The sequence below is a fragment of the Vombatus ursinus genome, unplaced genomic scaffold (assembly GCF_900497805.2).
Source record: "Vombatus ursinus unplaced genomic scaffold, bare-nosed wombat genome assembly UNPS02014791.1, whole genome shotgun sequence".
Lineage (NCBI taxonomy): Eukaryota > Metazoa > Chordata > Mammalia > Diprotodontia > Vombatidae > Vombatus > Vombatus ursinus.
Window position 1 is genome coordinate 64087013 of NW_020954569.1, and position 20543 is coordinate 64107555.

The 20543-nt window shown below is 40.5% G+C and overlaps 1 protein-coding gene across 3 annotated transcripts in view; it reads right to left on the reverse strand.

Annotated features, from left to right (window-relative positions):
* Positions 1-20543, reverse strand: part of ST8SIA5 (ST8 alpha-N-acetyl-neuraminide alpha-2,8-sialyltransferase 5) — a 130156-nt gene that overhangs the window by 84836 nt on the left and 24777 nt on the right. Inside the window, exon 2 of one of the 3 annotated variants that reach the window (XM_027868726.1) lies at positions 10548-10658. The exons of the other annotated variants lie outside the window; for them this stretch is intronic. Within the exon in view, the coding sequence (XP_027724527.1) occupies positions 10548-10658 (111 nt within the window). The remainder of the gene's footprint in view (positions 1-10547; positions 10659-20543) is intronic. 3 annotated transcript variants of the gene reach the window in all.

Consider the following 20543-nt stretch of genomic DNA (forward strand, 5'->3'; position numbering starts at 1 on the left):
CATCATCATCATCATCATCATCATCATCATCATCATCATCATCATCATTATATCTCCCTGGGCCTTGTTTTCCACACCTGGAAAGGAGAGAAGTTGGGCTGCATAGGCTCCAAGGTCCATTCTAGCTCTCCAATCCCACCTTTCAGCCTGTCTCCCCTCATCCACACCATCCTTTGGCTGAGCTGGCTACTTATTATTCTCTGCATCACTCTGAGCTTTTCTGACCCAATGTCCAAGCTAAGATATTTCCTTCTGCCTGGAGTGTACTCTCCCCCATCTCTACAGGTCACAATCTTACTCATCTTTCATAGAGAACTTCAGCTCAAATGCTACCTCCTCCTTGCAAGCTTTCCTCATCTTACCCAGCTACCCCAAGCAACCAAAAGGACTCACTTCTTCCACCATGATTCTATAGTGCTATGTACCTCTCTGATTTCACTTACCATATTCTACTGTGTATCATTTGTGTCCAGGACTGATCATCCCTACAAGACTAGCAATGTATTATTTATCTAGAATAATCCTTGGTAGGTACTCAATAAATAACATATATACAACAAAACCTAAAGATGTGGAAAATTAAACCTAAATGGAATAAATGCTGGTGCTCTCCCCCAAGGTTACCGCCTTCTGCCACTGCCTTGTTAGCCTTCCTGTGGTAATAGTTAGAACTTTAGTACCAGTCAGAATGGGAAATTCCTAGCTGAGGCAGGTACGAGGCAGAATGGATAAAAGATAGAGCCTGAAGTATAGAAGACCTTGATTCAAATTCAGATTTGTACACTTACCAGCTGGGTGATCCTAGACAAGTCACTCAACTTTTTTTCTGCCTCACTTTCTTCATCTATAAAATGGGGATAATAATAGCACCTACCTCCCAGAGTTACTATGAGGATAAAATTAGATAATATTTGTAAAGGGCTTTGCAAACAATGCTAGGTAACATTGTTGTTCAGTCTTATCTGACGCTTCATGACCCCATTTGGGGTTTTCTTGGCAGAGATATTGGAGTGGTTTGCCATTTCCTTCTCCAACTTATTTTACAGAAGAGGAAATTGAGGCAAACAGGGTTAAATGACTTGCCCAGGGTCACACAGCTAGTAAGTGTCTGATGCCAAATTTGAATTCAGGTCTTCCTGACTCCAGGTCTGGCACTCTATCCACTATACTACCTAGCTGCCCAAGCTAACATTAGCACCAGAGAAATGTCCACCAGTTCTTATCATCTGCCATGCTGCTATTCACCCTTGATGCCTAAGCATTATCCTTGCACCCTAAGGACCCCTGGGCTTTGTCATCTACCCTGCCCCTGCACCCTAAGACCACCAGTACTTTCCATGTATCTTACAGCTGAGTCCTCCAATATGTCTTTCTCCCAAATAGAATATAATTCTCCTTGAGAGAGAAAATTGTTTCACTTTTCTATTTTGTATCATTAGACCTTAGAACAGTGTTTGGCACATAGAAAGTGCTTAATAAATTCTTTTTTCCCATTCCACTTTAAGGTTTGCAAAATGCTTTCCTTACAATCTATGAGGTAGGTATTACAAATTATTATCCCCATTTACCATAATAGGAAACTGAGGCTCAGAGGGGTTGGGCAATGTGTCCCTAGCCCCTAAACATAAAACTAGCACATTCAGAGACAGGATTTGAATACTGATCTTCTAATTATAAATTTACCACTCTGTCTATATCTCCAGGATGCTTCTTAGTAAACTGATGAAGCAAATCAAACTATTTTCTAAAATGAGACTTGGAAGTGCTCTGTATATATTCTTTAGTCACATTCACATTCTCATTCTCATGGAAAACTGAGAACTGGCTATCAATTCACCCTGGTTTGCCATTGTCCCTCTACTGACTGGTTCCACCTCTCAGGGATCTAGTTACTGTTGTTTATCCTTCATTCTTGAAGATGACCAATGACATCAGGAGGGTGATATCTTGACCTGCAAGTGAATTGGATTTAAGTGAGGCAGAGTTGTGCAAAGTCACCAGCTTCATTCTGTCCTCCAGAGTCATCTGAGTCCAGAGGCAAGACAAAGATCAGGACAACTGGAGATGGCCATACATGCAGTGGGAACCTCGGCCTTTTTAAGCTAAGGTCTTTCCCAAGTCTCAGTTTGTCTAAGTCAACACCCATTCAGTGATTTAAGGCTAGGTAAGAAATAAGACAAAAGATGGCCTAGTTTGCTTACTCAAATATATGTATATGTATATATATATATGCTGTTGCTTTTGTCATCTTCCCTTTCCCATGGCCTGATCAAAATAACTTATCTCCCTATAGGTTGATCCTGATGCTTTGACTAGAGAATCCTACCTGAAGGGAGGAGTTAGAATGGAAAAGAGCAGCTCCACCCATAAGAGAGTGGGGGCCAGATAGGGGGAGTAGTTAGTTCCTTTCAGCCAATCATCTTCAACCCCCAACTTTATCAGCCTAATTCAATTACTGTATGAACTTGAAAACATTTAAGTGGAATTTCTTAAAATATATGTTCTGTCCTTCAGTCTTTTCAATATTTCAGCCCATCCTCCTTCCAATTCACCCTATATAAAAATGTTTAACCATAACTCCAAACACCAGATGGTGACAATGATTTTTTGCTCATGGTCCTGTTAGGAGTTTCCCAGTTTGGCCATTTGGATCTGCTCCCTCCCCTTATGTCTCCAGTTCCTGCTGTTGTGCCCTACTTAAGAATCATCTGCTCTTTTTCCTTTTTATACCCTAGTTACATTTGCTACCTTCTGACTTTCCTCTCGTCTCCGTTAATTATAGAGGATGCTAAGTTACACAAAGTCTTGAACCCAAGGCTTAACTACTGACCTTAGAGCTATAACTAAAACATTTTTAACCTGGGACAAAAATATTGTTGGGAGAGGGATATATTTGTGTCAAGAGAAAAGTGAATGGCCCCAACCTGGGGAATGGAGGTGGGTAGTAAATGGAAGAAGGCAAAGTGGGGGAGTAGCCCCATAGCTACAGGTGGGAGAGAGAACTGGCTGCCCCACACTTCATCCCATATCAATAGAAGAATGAGAAAATGGGGTCAGAGTTTTGTTCACTCTATGCTAATTGCTGATCGGACAGACTACAAGACTATTCCACAAATGAAGAGCAGCATCATATATATGTGTGTGTATATATATATATATGTATATATATATATATATACATATATATATATATATATATACTCTGTATATTCCAGATACCTGTTAATCATCATAAAGAGTTTTCTACCTGTCAATGTGGCATAGTGAATAGTGATCTAGAATTGGAGTAAATACAATCTGAATTCAAACCTTACCTCAGATATTTACTGCTTGTGTGGCCCTAGGCAAGTCACTTAACCTCTGTGTGCCTCAGTTTCCCTATCTGTAAAATATAATAACTAGAATATCTACCTCACTGGTTTACTGAAGGAACCACTAAAAAAAAGTATATGAAGTGTTTTGGATAACTTTAGAGTATTACATGAATATCAGTTATTATTTAGTCTAGCAAAAAAAGTCATGAATTGGGGGATTGGATCTGGGTTTGAGTTCTGCTCTGCTGCCAACTTATAGTGTGACTTTAGGATGAGACTTGCTTTTTTTTTAACTCATGAATTTGGTTTTACTATAACAGAAAACATAAAAATCAATAAAAGAGAATCCAGGGTCTTAGTTCCTGGAAGCCGTTAAGTAAAACACTTTCATGTTATCTCACCCCGTCTGTGGGATAATCAGCGTTTTAACTTTGAGCATGGTAGTACCAAACTTCATGTGTTCATTGTATTCAATGTGAATACCATTGTCTTTTAATCACTGCTGACTTTATTTATGTAGTTATGGGCACTGTGTAACTTGATCTTTGGGCTCTACTTTTCTCACTGTGCTACTTCATGTAAGTATCCACGTTTGGCATCCACCTTCACCCAACTCTCATCTGTGGCTCCAAGAAGCTGTAGCATGCATAGCAGCTATGTCCCAGGACACCATCTTGGCAGATGGGCTAAACCAGGTTGAGGGTAACCAACAGGCCTCAAACCTACCCAAGCATGTGAAGACTTTCCCTGGCAGAATGGGTGGATGAGGACAATTTGTTCCAACGGCCATGAAAGTGGCTGACGCAGGCACTATGGAGCACTTAGAGCTTGGTCAGACATTGAAGATGCCAAGGTCTTTCACTGCATCCAAGGCCATCACCAGTCCTCTTGACTTTTGTCCTGCCACTCACTGGACCTTGATGACTCAAGAGGAGATAGTGAGGCTGACAACTCTGTGCAACCCTGCCTCACTTAAATCCAATTTACACACCATTTAAGACATCACTCATGATGTCATCGGACCTCTTTGAAAATGAAGGAAGAACAATGAGTTCTTTGGATCCATTCTTCCTTATAACAGGGCAGAAATATTCTATTATATTCAAATATATGTTTTATTCAGCTATTCCTCCAATCAATTGGTACATAGTTTGTTTATATCTTTTTGCTTTTACACATAGCTGGGCAAGGTCCTTCCCCTCTCTGAAGCTCAGTTTATTTATCTGTAAAATGATGGAGCTAGAATGAATAACTTGAAAGTTTCCTTCTCTCTCATGCATTCGCTGATTCTTTGAATGCCTTATGGCATTCCTATGGCTAAAATAAGATTCCAGGTTCAATTCTTTGTTCAAAAGCAAGAAATTTCAGTAATGTCAGAGGAGACTACATACCACATACCCCCATCCCCATGGGGCTCTACACAACAAATTTGGCCAGTAATGCAGTAATTATTATTACCTCTGATTTAGAACTCATATACAGGTTGAATCTAACATCCTGGCAGAAACTAAGACACAGTACACATTTTTATTTTACTTTGTGTGTTTTTTCATCTTAAGAATGGCATGTTCCCAAGAGTACCCCAAGTCTTCTGGATAGAACAATCAAAAAGTACCGTAAGAAATGACTGCACCTCACCCAGAGAGATAGTATTGGACCCTTACATCTCCTCTATAAAATGGGGGAGTGAATTTCCTGCCTTTAGTTGTGGCAGCAGGTGATTCATGGGGTGAAGCTAGTGGGTTTAATTGACATGGGTCTGCTTTCTCATTGTTTTCTTATTTGGTAATGCTCTGGGCCTGAGAACCTTATCATCTACTTGCATTGCTCTATGAAGGAAGAGTTTGGCAATGAGGATGCAATCCCATCAAACATATGGTCCCAACTATGGGTAATCTCTTATCAGTCATCCACCAAGATTGTAACAAAGTAGGGGGCAACCAATGGTGTTTTAACCCTTTGGTTAAATGATAGGCCTTTGGCCCCAGAAGGGTTGGAGAGGACTTTAAAGCGGCTATTCATAAATAGCAGCTAGTCAACAAACCAGATCAGGGTAAAGCATATTTTATCACCTCTTTGGCTCCAGTCTCCAATTATTTTAAGAGGAAGGGATCCTTTACCTGGTGTGCAGATTGGCAAAGAGAGCCAAGTTAGACTGTATACTATTGTTATAAAGATGACCCCAGACTCAGTTCCAAAGACTGGTATCTGAAAGACTTTTTATTAAAGAGGTTGAAGTGCATCCTTTTGACTCTCGTGAGAAGTGGGCACACCTCCTTGGAAGGTGAGAATTGTACTTGTAAAAGAAGCCAGAACAAGCTTTATAGTTAGTAATTACCTAACTCCTCCCTCTGGATCAGGATTGGTCCTAATCCTTCTGGGTTACAATCTTCCTTATATGCCCCACCCCTAACATACATTATATGCCTAGATCACTGTCCCTCCTCCTTGGACGGAGAAGGTAGCCTGCCTGTGCTGATTTCTTATCTACTTATGTGGAAACTTAACTCTTTCATTTCTCACACTATTGAATGGGACCATGAGATGTCTCAGGAGACAAGCACTAACATCACTGGGAGCACAGAATGAAAGACACTCCCCCACATCCTCTGCAGCTGCAATCCTCACGTGTCTAGGGCTATTATCCAATGACCCAGTGAAATCATATTAAATAGACTAGTGAAGGCCATCAGAGTGCCAGAAACCACTGAGGTTTGGGTAAATTTAACTGTTCCAGGGCTGAAGAAGTCACTTTGACTGAATTTAGTAATCTTTGACCACCAAAATCATACTGCTATTGTCACTAATGTTACTGTATCTTTGAAAAATAGATATTCATGTTGGTAGAGTTATGAACTGATCCAACCATTCTAGAGAGTAATTTGGAACTGTGTCCAAAGGGTAATCAAAATGTGCATACCCTTTGATCCAGCAAAAACACTTTTAGGTCTGTACCCCAAAGAGAACATAGAAAGGGGAAAGGACCTACATGTACAAAAATATTTATAGCAGCTCTTTTTGTGGTGGCAAAGAATTGGAAATTCTTTAGAAATTGGAAATGAGGGAATGTCCATCAACTGGGGAATGGCTGAACAAGTTGTAGTATATGAATGTAATGTACTATTGTACCATAAGAAATGACGAGCAGGCAGATTTCAGAAAAACCTGGAAAGACTTACATGAACTGATGCTGAGTAAAGTGAGTAGAACCAAGAGAACAGTGTACACAGTAATAGCAACATTGTATGATGATCAACTATGAATGACTTAGCTTTTCTCAGCAATATAATGATCCAAGACAATTCCAAAAACTCACGATGAAAAATTCTATCCACAACCAAAGGAATAACTGATAGAGTCTGAATGCAAATTTAAGCATTTTATTTTCATTTTCTTTGGGGTTTTGGGGGTTTTTCCATTTTGTTATATTTCTTCTTTCACAACATGACTAAGGTGGAAATACGTTTTACATTATTGCACACGCATAATCTGTATCAGATTGCTTGCCATCTTGGGGAGGGGGAGGGGAGAGAGGAAAGAGAAAAAATTTGGAACTCAAAGTCATAAAAAATGAATGTTGAAAATCATCTTCACGTGTAATTGGGGGAAAATATTATTTTAAAAAATAAAAATAAATATTCAGTTTTTCAATCAGCCCAAGTGGGGAAAATTGAAAAGTACCAAATAGCATGTTCATTGCTATTTGATTGTAGATGACCCAGGTAAAAAGTAGATATGTGGCCCGGAAAGCTATGGAGTGTACAGTACTATAATGACAATGAGGGAGAATGGGGAGAGAGTGGCTTTGGGAGCCTGGGAACCAACTGAATAGTTAAATTTAACCTCATAAAATCTCGGTAAGTTTGGTGCCCAGTGTCATACCAACTATTTTAAAGAAGGAGAAACAGATCTACTCTGGTGATATAATTTGTTTACAAATCAGCAAGATCTGGGGATCAGAGAAACAGAACTATTAGCTATGATTCATTGCTAGCCAGTCATTAGGTTGGGCTGAAGAGTCATAAAACCATCAGTTCTAGTAGTCAGGGGTCATCTTAATAATGACATTATACTCAATGGTCGAGCCTCTTCTTCAAGGCTCAGCATCCTATCCATCCCTATGGGGACAGGAACTAAGCAAGGGAGTGGGAGAGGAAAAAATGAAGTTAGTCACTCTGGCAAGTTAGAGGCAGAGGCAGGGTAGAAAAGGAAATAAAAGAGGAAAAAGCAATTGAGGAAGATGAAAAGTGAGGGGAAGAGAGAGATCATCTCCAGAAAGTACAGAAAAATGTGAAGATGACAGCTTAATACCCTTTTAGGTTGCTAAAGATTAAAAGGTGGTTGAAAGGAGAAAGGGGTAGGGGAAAGTCACTGGTGACCACACTTTCAGTTTTTGTTTGTTTTGTTTTGTTAATGTAAGGAGAAATGAGAAGACACTTGAAAGTGATAACATGAGAAACTTAGATCATTAATCAGGTCTGTCAGTCTTCTAAAGAAACTCTGATCATCTTCATTTGTTTTATTTTTGTTTTCTGCTTTACCTGGGGTCTGACCTCAGACTAATAAGATTTTTCTTTGCACGGGTGAAGTGATTGATCTGAGGCAGGCAGATATAAGTACATCACACACACACACACACACACACACACACACACACACACACATACACACACACACACCCCACTGCTGGAGATGGTCTTTGGTTTGGGGAACTCTCCACCCCTGAAAGAAGAGTGCAGACAGCCCAAGCAGAACAAATCTAGCAATCCTGAGTTCCATATAGAGTCCTAGGTTTAGAGCTGGTAAGACCCCCCCAACACCAACCAAAAATTTTTTTAGATGAGGAAACAGACCCAGAGAGATTAAGTTGCTTGCCCTGGGTCATATTGGTAGCAAGGCCAAGATGTAAATGGCAAATCAAGTTCTCTTCCCACTACACCACACTGTCACAGTGCAGTCTTGAGTAAATTACTTTAGAGAGAGTGAGAAAGAACAGAAGGGAGAGAGACAAGATGTGAGTAAGGAGAAAGAAGAAGAATGTTACATACTATTAGACAGGTCAATTGGTTTTGTCTAATTCTTGTTATAGGGAGATGGGTATGTGTATAGGAATGACTATGCTGTAAAAATAAAAAGCACCAATGAAAAATTTAAAAGAATAAGAAAAAAGGAGAAGAAAAAGAAAAAACAGAAAATGAGAGAGAGGAAGGAAGGAAGAGAAAGAAAGGAGAAAAGGAGGAAGGAAAGAAGGAAGGAAGGAAAAGGGCAGAAAAGAAGGGAGGGAGAGAGGGATAAAGGAAGGGAGGGAGGAAAGAAGGAAGGAACAAAGGAAGGAATGAAGGAAAGAAGGTCAAATTATCAAAATATTCATAGTATCACTTTTTGTGGGAATAAAGATCTGTGTAAAGTACACAGCGGGTACTTACTTATCAATCAGGGAATGCCTAAACCAACTCTGGAATACAAATATAAAGGAATATTATTGTACTGTAAGAAATTACAAATATATGGGGAATTCAGAGAACCTCTGGAAGACTTACATGAACTGATGCTGAGTGAAATAAACAGAATCAGGAAAACAATATGCATCACCACTATAATAATATAAATAAAAAGAATAATAAAATAAAGGTAAGTGCTATGTACTTATAATGCTCAATCTGGGCCCCAGAGAAGAGATAAGGAAACACACCTCTCTGATCCAATTTTCATTTAAGGACAATAGATATGGGATGTTACATATGCTGTCAGAACTGGTCATGGGCTAGTCTGGTTTCACCGGTTTTCATTGTTACAAAGGAAAACTGAGGATTGGGAGGAGGGAAGAGTTTTGTGATATAAATGTGATATAAAAACAAAAAGCATCAACAAAACTTTTTTTAAAAAATTAACCGCAAACAAAACTCATGTTTTCCCCAGTGCAACAGAAATATACAAGCCACCTCTTGCTTGCAGATACCAGCAATAAATGGTATGGTATATTTGGATTCATCTCCCTGACACAGCTCTGCTGGCATCTCCCCAAGATGTGCATCTCCAACAAACACAACTCGTCTGTTAAGCACAAATTCCCCATAATGCATTCAGGATGGAGTGCGATATTCTTTCCATGAGAATTAAATTTTAATTGACTCCTAAATATACACATCGCACTTATTTACTAATTATAGAATCAGGTAGAAAACCAGACCAAGGAAAGGCACACTTAGCTCTGAGGGGCTTTTCGTCTCTCAGGAAGACTCTGCTGCCCCCAGGGCCAGCACTGTATAGGGGTGGAGTGGGCTCCCCCACCTCAGGGATGTGGGAAACAACCTTCTCCCATCTGCTCCATGGTACTTAAAATCCCATTACTAGGAGATAGAGCTTTTCTTTCCATGGTTAGTGACCATGGGATCACAGATGTAGAGATAGAAGGAACCTCAGAGATTATCTATTCCAAACCCACCCCCTCCCATTTTGCAAATGGGGAAATTGAGGCCCAAGTAGATTAGGGGACTTGTCCAAGGCCACATAGATAGTAATTAGCAGAAGTGGAATTTTAACCCAGAGCTGAATGAGACTTAAAGAACAAACCCCTTGGGAAGGGAGCACAGAGACTCAGTCACCCTCAGGCCAAGGTTACTGATATTAAAGTCTCTTCTAAAGGTAAGTCTATTTGGCTGGAAAGGGAGACAATACAGGATACTGGGAACCTGAAATGACTGGGAAGATCTTGGGGCAGGAGAGAGGATAGCATGGAAACTATACCATGAAAGGCCAGAAGGTCACCAAGCAATGACTGGGGGAGAAACCAAAGGCAAACCACTAACTTTGCCTTTTTGCTAAGGACTGACCCCACACACCCCTCCTTCAATCTCACCCAGACCTTATCCTTTGGAAGACAAGAAAACAATGCCTAAAAAAAAAAATTTTTTTTTAAAAATGAGCAGCTAGGTGGTGCAGTAGATAGAGCATCAGCCCTGAAGTCAGGAGGACCTGAGTTCAAATCCAGCCTCAGACCAAACACTTGACACTTACGAGCTGTGTGACCCTGGGCAAGTCACTTAACCCCAGTTGCTTAAAAAAAAAATGAGTAGTAGGAAGACAAGAAGATGAGCATCCTACCACCAGAGTAAGGGCCTGATTTCATTTGAACCCCTGGGGTAGTCCTGTGGGGACAGGCAGGGTGGAAGGAAGCAGCAGAACCCACTTGGACTGTTTTCCCCTCCTCTGTAGTTGTAGCTGGGTCTGTACCTGGTGCTGGTGTCACTGCTGCTCTGCAATGCTCTGTCTTCCGTGACATTAGAGGGCCCGTTGGTCCAGTTGGCCATCTCCTCCCCACTGTGCCAGCTAAACTGCAGTCCTCTGATAAGAAAATGAGGTAGGTGATATTTTATCTCATTCATTGGCTCAACTCTTTCAGCTGGAGTCACATTTTTTCTATATGTAAGGGCAGATGCCATACATCCCCCATGGTTATATGTTTCATAATAATCCCTTTTCTCCAGCATCTTATACCCCACCAAGCCCTTCACAAACATTTGCTTATCCAAAAGCAGGTGGCCAGGGAATTATTAGCCCCATTTTACAGAGGAGGGAACAGAAGCACAGAGGTGATGGCTATTCAGCTTGGCTCAGTGCAATTGGCACTATGTTTTAATTTCCATCTCATTATTCAGAGAAATTTATCTAGATGTAAATTAAGGTCCCTAGACCTGTGCCCTCTGGTCTAGATACCAGACATATTTCCACCAATGTTCTAAAATGAATACATTCTCAATTTTCAGAAGAAGCCTGCAAATTTGTCCATCTCTGCATTTGTAAACAAGTACATTTTCTATGACTCAAATATATTCACCTGTAATTACACAGGGCCCTTTTTAGTCTATGATCTTATGATCCCAACATAGATTGAGAAATAGAAGGAGTCCTAAAAGTCATCAATTCAGACCACCTTGTTTTATAGATGGGAAAACTGAGGTCCATGATACTGCTCTTCCCTGGTTCTCTTCTGTCTTTCCAATCCCTCCTTTTTGGTGTCCTTTGCTGGTTCTTCATCCATGTTGTACCCACTAACCATGAGTATTCCCCAAAGCCCTGTCCTGGGCCATCTTCTCTTTTCCCTCTATACTATCTCTCTTGGTGATCTAATCAGCTCCCACAGATTGATTTACCTTTATGTAGATAATTTCCTGATTTATACATACAGCCCTAGTCTCTCTCTCTCAAGCTAGTCACACATCACCAATTCAGCTTGGACATCTCAAACCAAATATCTTGTAGACATCTCAACTTCAACAGGTCCAAGGTGAAAATGAAGATGAAGACTTAGAGAGGTTCAATGCCTTACCCAAGGCCACATAGGTGATAAATGGCAGAACCAGGATTCAAACTCAGAAATCCAGACTACAAACCCAGTACTTTATCCACTGCATCATACTGCCTTAAAGGAACAGAAGAATGTCAAGATGTGAAGAAATGTTAAGAATGGGTCTTAGGCATGGGAGAATTGGGAAGAGAGGAGCTGACTGTGCCAATGTATGGAGACAGGAGATGTCAGGACAGTAGGAAGAACCCAAAAGAGTCCCATGGTGAGAGAAATAAGGTAAAAGACCCATAACTACCCTAGCAAGCCTGGGTAACCATTTCCTGCTCTGTCCTTTCCTATCTGTTCTTCCCCAACACAATCAGGACCCAGAAATATTTTGAAATTCTTTAATTCCATCATATCCTCATCTATGATTACCATTTTTGGTTCATCTACAAGATCTGAAATTAGAATCCACTATGTACAGATGTGTAAAGTGAGAGCCCCAAACTGGAGTCGATCTGTTTTAAAATGCTATTTTCAGATCATTAAGATTTTTAAACATACAAGGGAGGCAACATGATATATTCAAATAAGAACTAGGCCAGGGTTACAGACATCCCCTGAATCTATTGTTGGCTCATTGTGTAGCCTGGAGCATATCATCTGACCTTTCTGCACCTCCATTTTCTCCCCTATAAAATGAAGGGGTTAGACTAGATAAGGTCTCTCGAAGTCCCACATAAATTCTATAAATGCTATGAATTCTCAGCCCAGATGAAAGAATCTCTCTAATGGTGACATTTCAGGCACTAGAAGAATAAGATAATGGAGGACGTATCTGAGGTCAAAGAGGCCTTTCCTGACATTCAGAGCCTACCAACCAGGAAGCCAACTTCTCTATTAATGCACATGGAAGCCTTGAAATTGAGGGTGGTGGATGGCTCCCCTTCTCAACCTCAGGACAGTCAAGATTGGAGGACCTGACTCTTATTTCTGTATCCTATGTGGAACCCCCAAGCTGGAGCCCAATTTAGGGCCAAGAGGATCCTGAACAAGTACACCACATGTCCCCGAGTAACCCAGGAAAAAACTGGCTGACAAACCAAGCAAGAGGCAAATGCCAAGGAAGTGACTAAAGCCCATTGGGACCAAAATAGCCACAGCATCCTTTAACCACAAATTACTTTGTGCCAAGTCGTGGAATCATTTTTACCGGTGATAACTTCCTAATTCTCCCTGCCTGGAACATAGAGTCAGGAAAAACTAGATGCTAGCTGCGGTCTACAGCAAAAGGTTCCTAGCTAGCCTCTGCCACCAATTAGGTCCTAAAAGAGCACTAAATCTGGAGTCAGGAGATGCACGCCCCAGTCCCAGTTCTACCACTTGGGCAAGTTAGTTAATCCCTCAGTTTAGCAATCTGTAAAACGAGCCTAGAGAGTCAGTGTGCAGTACTATATAAAACTGACCTAAAAGTCAGGAAGATCTGGGTTCAAGCCTCTGCTCTAACACATACTGACTATATGACTAGGCAAGTCAGTGCAAAAGGCAACTGACTCTCTGAGAGGTTAGGTTGTAGAACAGTTGCTGATCCATATTTCTACAGGGAGATTCAGAACAAGGAGTTCACTGAACAGTTGTGTCCATGGGTCTGGAGCAAACAATAGAATTAAAGGGGGGAAAAATGAGTGCAGGGAAACATGGAAGAGATCAGGGTGTGGTGTGTGGGTGAGGGGAAATGTAACAAAGAAATGTGGCCTTTTTAGCTTCTCTACCAATTCTATTTACTGTGCTAGATGGCACAGTGAAAGAGCACTGGACTGGGAATCAGGAAGATTCATCTTCCAGAGTTCAGTTCTGGTCTCAGACACTAGCTGTGTGACCTTGGGCAAGTCACTTAGCCCTGTTTGCTTCAGTTCCTCATCTGTAAAATGAGCCAGAGAAGGAAATGGCAAACCATTCTAGTATCTTGCCAAGAAAACCCCAAATGGGGTCACAAAGGGTCAGACATGACTACAATGACTCAATAACAATTCTATTTGCCTAGAATAGAGGATTATGATGGGGTAGACTTACAATGGTTTTCTCGTCATGTTTTCCTCACTGCCTTTTTCATTTAGGACCTCCGGTCGACTAGTAAAAATAAATTCATTGGTAGAGGCCTGGGAGCTATGGTTTCAAATAGATTCGGACCTACAAAGTATCTGGAAATTGGAGTATCTAATCTAGAGTCATAAGGAAAAGAAAAACCTTCCTTCTCAAAGGAAAAACCATTGCATGAGGATAATAATATTTATATTACCTGTGCCATATCATTGTCATGAGGAAAGTATTGTGTAAACACTTTGTCAAGTACTATATACAGTAAATATGAACTCATTAATATTATTATATACCATCACCTGCCCAGTGTGTTCACACAGCATATTTTGATCATGTCATTCACCTGCTCAGAAAACTTGAAAAGCTCGCCTACAGGATAAAGTCCCATCTCCTTAACTTGGAACTCGAGAACTTCCGTTATCTGACCCCAACCTACCTTATCTCACACAACTGACCCACATATGATTCCTGCAAAATTGATCACTTTACTGGTCTCCTAAATATGCTATATGCACTCTGACCTCTAAACCTTTATTCGCAACATTCTCAATGCCTGAAATGCCCTCTCCACTTGTTTTGATTCTATCTATCTTAAGAACCCAGGATGAGGCATAAGAAGACCTGCATTTGTTTTGTTTTTAAATTTTTTTTTTTAGTCATCAAAAATCTTCCTTCTTTCCCTCCCACTGTCCACTCCCTTCCCCCCTCCCCACTAAGAAGGAAAGTGTATTCAAATCTTGGCTTTGCCACTTGCTACATGTATGACCCTGGGCAAGCCACTTCCCCTCAGTGGACCTCAGTTTCCTCATCTGTAAAATGAAGTAGACAAATAAAATAATGTCTAAAGGCCCCTAAGATCCTGACCCTGGGCTAGCATGAGATCTCACTGAAATCCCATTAACTCATCCCCGCCCATAGGATCCCTCCTCCAAATCCCCACAGAATTTATTGTTCATACCCCTCATTTGGTACCACACACACACTTTTATTTATCTCTTTATGTATATGCGTCCTGCTTTTCTGACTAGACAAAAAGATGTTGAGACCAGACATTGTCTCATACTTCTTTGCATCCCTTGAACCTGTGGCATTTTAGACACAATATGAATTTGCGGATGATAGTGAGAACCAGACAGGGCAAATAATGTGCCCCACGGTAGCAGAGCAAGTGGGAGCTTGCTTTAAAAGGTGTTTTTTTTTGTTTGTTTGTTTGTTTGTTTTTTGGAGATCAGGAAATACCTCCAAGTCCTAGAACTCAACATTCCTAATTCCATTCAAATGCTTTATACCTCATCCCCATTCTGGCAGGGATATGACCAGGGAACTAAAAACAGAGCCTCAGGAACAATTCTACAAAAGGAAGGAGGAGCAGCGAGTGAGGTGTGAGTCAGAGATCTTATCACAAGTTAAAATCTTAGAAACAGTGAGGGTGCTGTGGTCCAAGAGACAGAACTTTCAAACTTTCTCTGGTACACAAGTGTTTATAATTTGTAGCTTCAAAAGCCTGGGATTTCCTAAAAGGACAGTGGACATTGGATTTCATCTATAGGCAGAGTAGGGGGCCACCTATACAGTGTGATTTTTTTTTAGAGATTCTCTATCCAAAAATATCTGCCCATCCTAACCCCTTGGTGAACCAGTTCAACTCTACACTGTCCTCCTCTCTTGAGTCCCTTGCCCCCTTATCCTATCACCAAATCTGCCCTGCAAAATCTCTGCCGTGAATCACTCCCACCATCCACACAAGTGCTGCTGAATGAAATTAGAGAAAATCATGAAACCATCCTGACTGGGTCCACTACAAATTCCTATTACATTGACTCAACTAGGCTCTCACTACTGCCAGGCAATCCTTTTATGCCTACCTAATTAAGTCACTCACACACTCATCACAGTGGCTCTTCCAAATCTTTGCATCCCTCTTTAAATTTCCCATGGAGGCTCTGCCTCCCCCCCTCCCACCTCTCAGTTGGGAACTTTGCATTACATTTTACTGAAAAGTTAAAGACCATTTGCTGAGAACTCTATCATCTCCCCTCCTCATCTTACACTACCCAGATGTCTTCTGCCACTATCTCTCCGTTTCACATGAAAAGTACATTCTTCTCCTTGACAAGGTCAATCCCTTTACATGTAAAAGTGATGCCATCCCATCCCACCTTCTCCAGCAGACTGCCCCCTCTATCATCCACACTCTCTCCCTTATCTTCAATTTCTTCCTGTCTACTGGCTGCTTCCTTACTGCCTACAAATATGCCCATGTTTCCCCTATCCTCAAAGAACCCTCACTTTATTCATCCATTCTCCACTAGCTATCATATCATGTCTCTCTTCTCCTTTGTTGCTAAACTCCTTGGAAAGTCTATCTACAACAGGTGCCTTCACGTTCTTTCTTTTCACTCTCTTCTTAATTCTCTACAGTCTGACTTCCAGCCTCATCATTCAACTCAAACTAATCTCTCCAAAGTTACCAATAATTTTTTAACTGCCAAATCTAATGGCCTTTTCTCAAACTTCATCCTTCTTAATCTCTCTGCAACCTTTGACACTACTGATCATCCTCTTCTCTTTGATACTCTCTTATCTCCAGATTTTATGACACAATCCTTTCCTGATTCCCCTCCTACCTGCCTGACTGCTCTTTCTCAGTCTCTTTTGCTGGATCTTTATCCAGGTCACCTATTAATTTTGGGAATCCCAAGGGGCTATGCCCTGGAACTTCTTCTCTTATCCCTTTATACTATTTCTCTTGGTGATCTCATGCTCCCATGGATTCAATTATCACCTCCATGCTAATGATTCTCAAATCTACTTTTCCAGTTCTAACCTCTCTCTTGACTTCCAGTCTTTCATCTTCAACTCCCTACTGGACATCTCAAATTGGATATCTATAGATATCTTAAATGCAATAAGTCTAAAACTAAATGCATGATCTTTTCCAAAAACTCTCCTCCCTTCTTAACTTCCCTATTATTGGTGAGGGTACCACCATCCTCCCAGTAACTTAGCCTCATACCTAGATGTCATCCTCAACTCTTCACTCTCTCATTTTCCATATAAATCTGTTGCCAAAACTTGTTGATATTTCCTTTGTAATACCTCCAATAAATTAAATGGATAGGAGATATGAACAAATCTAAGGGTAGAACTCTCCCAGGGTTATTTGCTTTTTAAAAGGGGACAAGCACTGAAACCAAAGAAACAAAATTCTAATGATGGCACGAGATTTCCCATCAGAGAAGCCTTCAATCCATACAATAGAGAGAGTTACATGAGTATGACCACCATGTTCAACTCTCTGAATAGGACATTTAAGGGGAAAAGAAATCCAGGTAGGGGTCATTAATTGAGGAATAGCCCAATGAATATGGTAGGTGAATGGGATAGAATATTATTGTGCATCATGAGATGAGGAGCATAGGAAGATTTATATGAACTTATACAGAGTAGAATAAGCAGAACATGAGAGAATAATCATAAAAACCAGTATCATTCCTGGGCAACAGATAATGAAACAAACATCCCTTTTCCCAGGAGACAAGACACTCCAGGACCAAAATATTAGTTGTCCAACAAGAATATTGTATCAGTTCTTGTTGCTAAACTGATTTTCTGGATAGTTCAGGCATGGGGCTGGCAACATATTCAGAAATGACTATGGTAAAAAATAATAGGAATCAATAACAATCTATTTTAAAAGAAAAGAAACCCAAAGAAGCATTTCATAGGATTCAGAGCTACAAAGAGAGTTAGAGAATCTAAGCCAACTCCTCCTTTTAATAGATGGGTAAACTCAGACCCAGAGAGGTGATATGATTTCTTCCAAGTGAGTTAAAGGTTCCTGGGTGTGTACCCAATGTATAAAGCCCCCCAAATAGCTGATATGCAGAGATCAGAAACATAAAGAATGAAAAGGGTAAGAATAGCCATTGAATTTTTTGAATTTTTTTCAGGCTATGATTTCATACATGAAATCTAGGGTGAGAGGTTCTTATGTTATTACTCTCATGGAGACTGAGGCATCAGAATCTATCGGGGCCTGCTGATCTTGTGGGTTACCTCTTCTGCCTCTATCCTCCAGCTCTGTGAGAAAGGGATTGATGTCTAGAGGGTGACACTCGGTCCAAGGCTGACTGCAATGACCCAAGTTAGACAGTTCTGAAGGCCACCTGTTACCAGCCTCAAAATATCCAGCTCATTGATGATGAAACAGGCTGACGGTGCTTCCACTCAGACAAGAGAACCTACGGCAAATGTCAATCCATTATCAGATATGGAAGCTCTCTATCATCCACCATTAGACACCACAGTGAGAGCCACAGAACCCAAGATTCTGTCTTTAATGAGGACACCAAGAGAAGAGTTATATAAACATTGCTGTCCTCCACGGCATGGTGGAATGCCAAGGGTCCAGAACCTGACTCTGCTACTAACTTCTGACTTTGAGCAAATAATTTCCCTTCTCTTGGCCTCAATTTCTTTTTCTATGAAACGATGATCTCTGTAGAAAAGGGGAAAGGGCCCACGTGTACAAAAATATTTATAGTAGCTCTTTTTATGGTGTCAATGAATTGGAAATTGAGGGTATGCCCATCAATTGGGGAATGGTATATGAATGTAATGTATTGTGCTATAAGAAATAATGAGCAGGCATATTTCAGAAAAACCTGAACTTACATGAACTGATACAAAGTAATGTGACCAGAACCAGGAGACCATTGTACACAGTAACAGCCACATTGTGAGATGATCAATTGTGATAGACTTAGCTCTTCTCAGCAATACAATGATCAGAGACAACTCCAAAGGACCCATGATGGAAAATGCTATCCACATCCAGAGAAAGAACTATGGAGTCTAAATACAGATGGAAGCATACTGTTTTCACTTTTTTGTTTTTTATTTCTTGTAGCTTTTCCCTTTTATTCTGATTCTTTTTTCACAACATGACTAATGTGGAAATACATTTAACATGATTGTAAACGTATAACCTGTATCAGATTGCTTGCTATCTTGGGGAGGGAAGAGGGAAAGGAGGAAGGGAGAAAAATTTGGAACTCAAAATCTTACAAAAATAAATGTTAAAAACTATCTTTATATGTAACTTTAAAAAAGATAAAATATTATTAAGTGCAAAAAATAAATTTTTAAAAATGATGATCTCAAAGGTTCCTTCCAGTTAGGAATATTACGGTCTTTCTTTCTATAATGCTAATCTCAATGGACAAGAACACGTCTTTAATAATAAATTATCTAAACTTTATGTTAGAGACTTTGCTATTTATCTCTGTATCCCCAGCAGCTAGCATGAGGCCTTGTACCAGGTAGATGCCTAATTCACTTTTGTTGAATGAACACTGACAGCTAAGAGGAGTTAAAAGCTCCTGTTCCTTGTAGCACTTTAAGAAATAATTTTCTTCCCAACAAGAAGAAATTTGGAATCAGAAATGTCTTGGTTCAAGTCCTTCCTCTGATACTAGCTGTGTTCCTGGGGAAGTCACTTAAATTTCTTTGTGCCTCACACAGCTTCCTGGGATTTATCTACTAAATTTATCCTGACTGTGTGAGATACATAGTGGAAGAATGATTATCTCCAATTTTACAGAGAAAGAAATGGATGCTTAAGCAAATTAAGTGACTCCTCCAGTATGGAAAGTAAATGTTAGGGCCAAGATTCTAACTCAGGTCTTCTGGCTCTAAGACTGTTTCCACTAACCCACACTGCTTCTTATGAATCTTATTACAGAAGTTTTCAGTTTCTTGGAGTAACCACCTCATGGAGTAACAATCCCAATAAAGATAATACCCATAGGAATACCTTGTGCTTTTCAAAGTGCTTATAGATATGTTATTTCATAGAATGCCAGAGCTGGAAAAGGGTGGAAGCGTAGAAAGAGCTCTGGCTCCTGGGTTTGAAAACCTGGTTTCCAATCTGACTTCTGACGCTTTCTACCAGTGTGATCTTGGGGAATTTGTTTGAACTTCCCTGGTTCTCAATCACCTCCTCTGTCTCAATGAGACAAATGGTTCTCTTCAAGTGTCTAAATAGTTGTTGGTGTTGGTGTTGTTGTTGTGCAATTGTGTCCAACTCTTCATGACCCCATTTGGGGTTTTCTTGGCAAAGATAGTAGAGTGGTTTGCCATTTCCTTCTCCAACTCATTGTTACAGATGAGGAAACTGAGGCCAATGAGGTTAAGTAACTTGTCCAGAGTCACACAGCTAGTAAGTATCTGAGGCTGGATTTGAACTCAGGAAGATGAGTCTTCCTGATTCCAAGCCCACTACACCACCCAGCTGCCCCATATACTTGTTAAGGAATTTCTTATACTAAGTTCTTACTTTATTAAGATCACATTAGGCATTTTGGGGCTGCCTTATTACTTCATTGAATCATACTGAACTTTAAGTGTCTGAGCCCAGATTTTAACTCAAGAGGATGAGTCTTCTTGACTCCCCGGCCAGCCCACTGTCCACTGCCCACCTAAGTGCTCACCTTACTTGATCTAAACCTGTGACAGCTCTCAGAAAAGCGTCAAGCTTTTCCAAAAATTGGTCTTTGGAACTCCTTGTCCTCTATTCTATTTACTGTATCCTTTCCCCCCTCCTGATGCCCTCCCTCTCTATCGGTCACTCCTACCATTTAGGGCATAAGACTGAGAGCAGCTTGAAGTATGACCTTTGCCAGTGTGTATTTGTGTTTTTATGAAGCTCAGAGCCTTAAACTTAAACTTAAACTTAAACTCTCAGGGTGGCATCTATAGTGATGGGTAATATTGGCCCTGATTGTCTACCTGACTCCAGGGCTAGGACTCTATCCCCACCATCTAGCTGCCTCAAA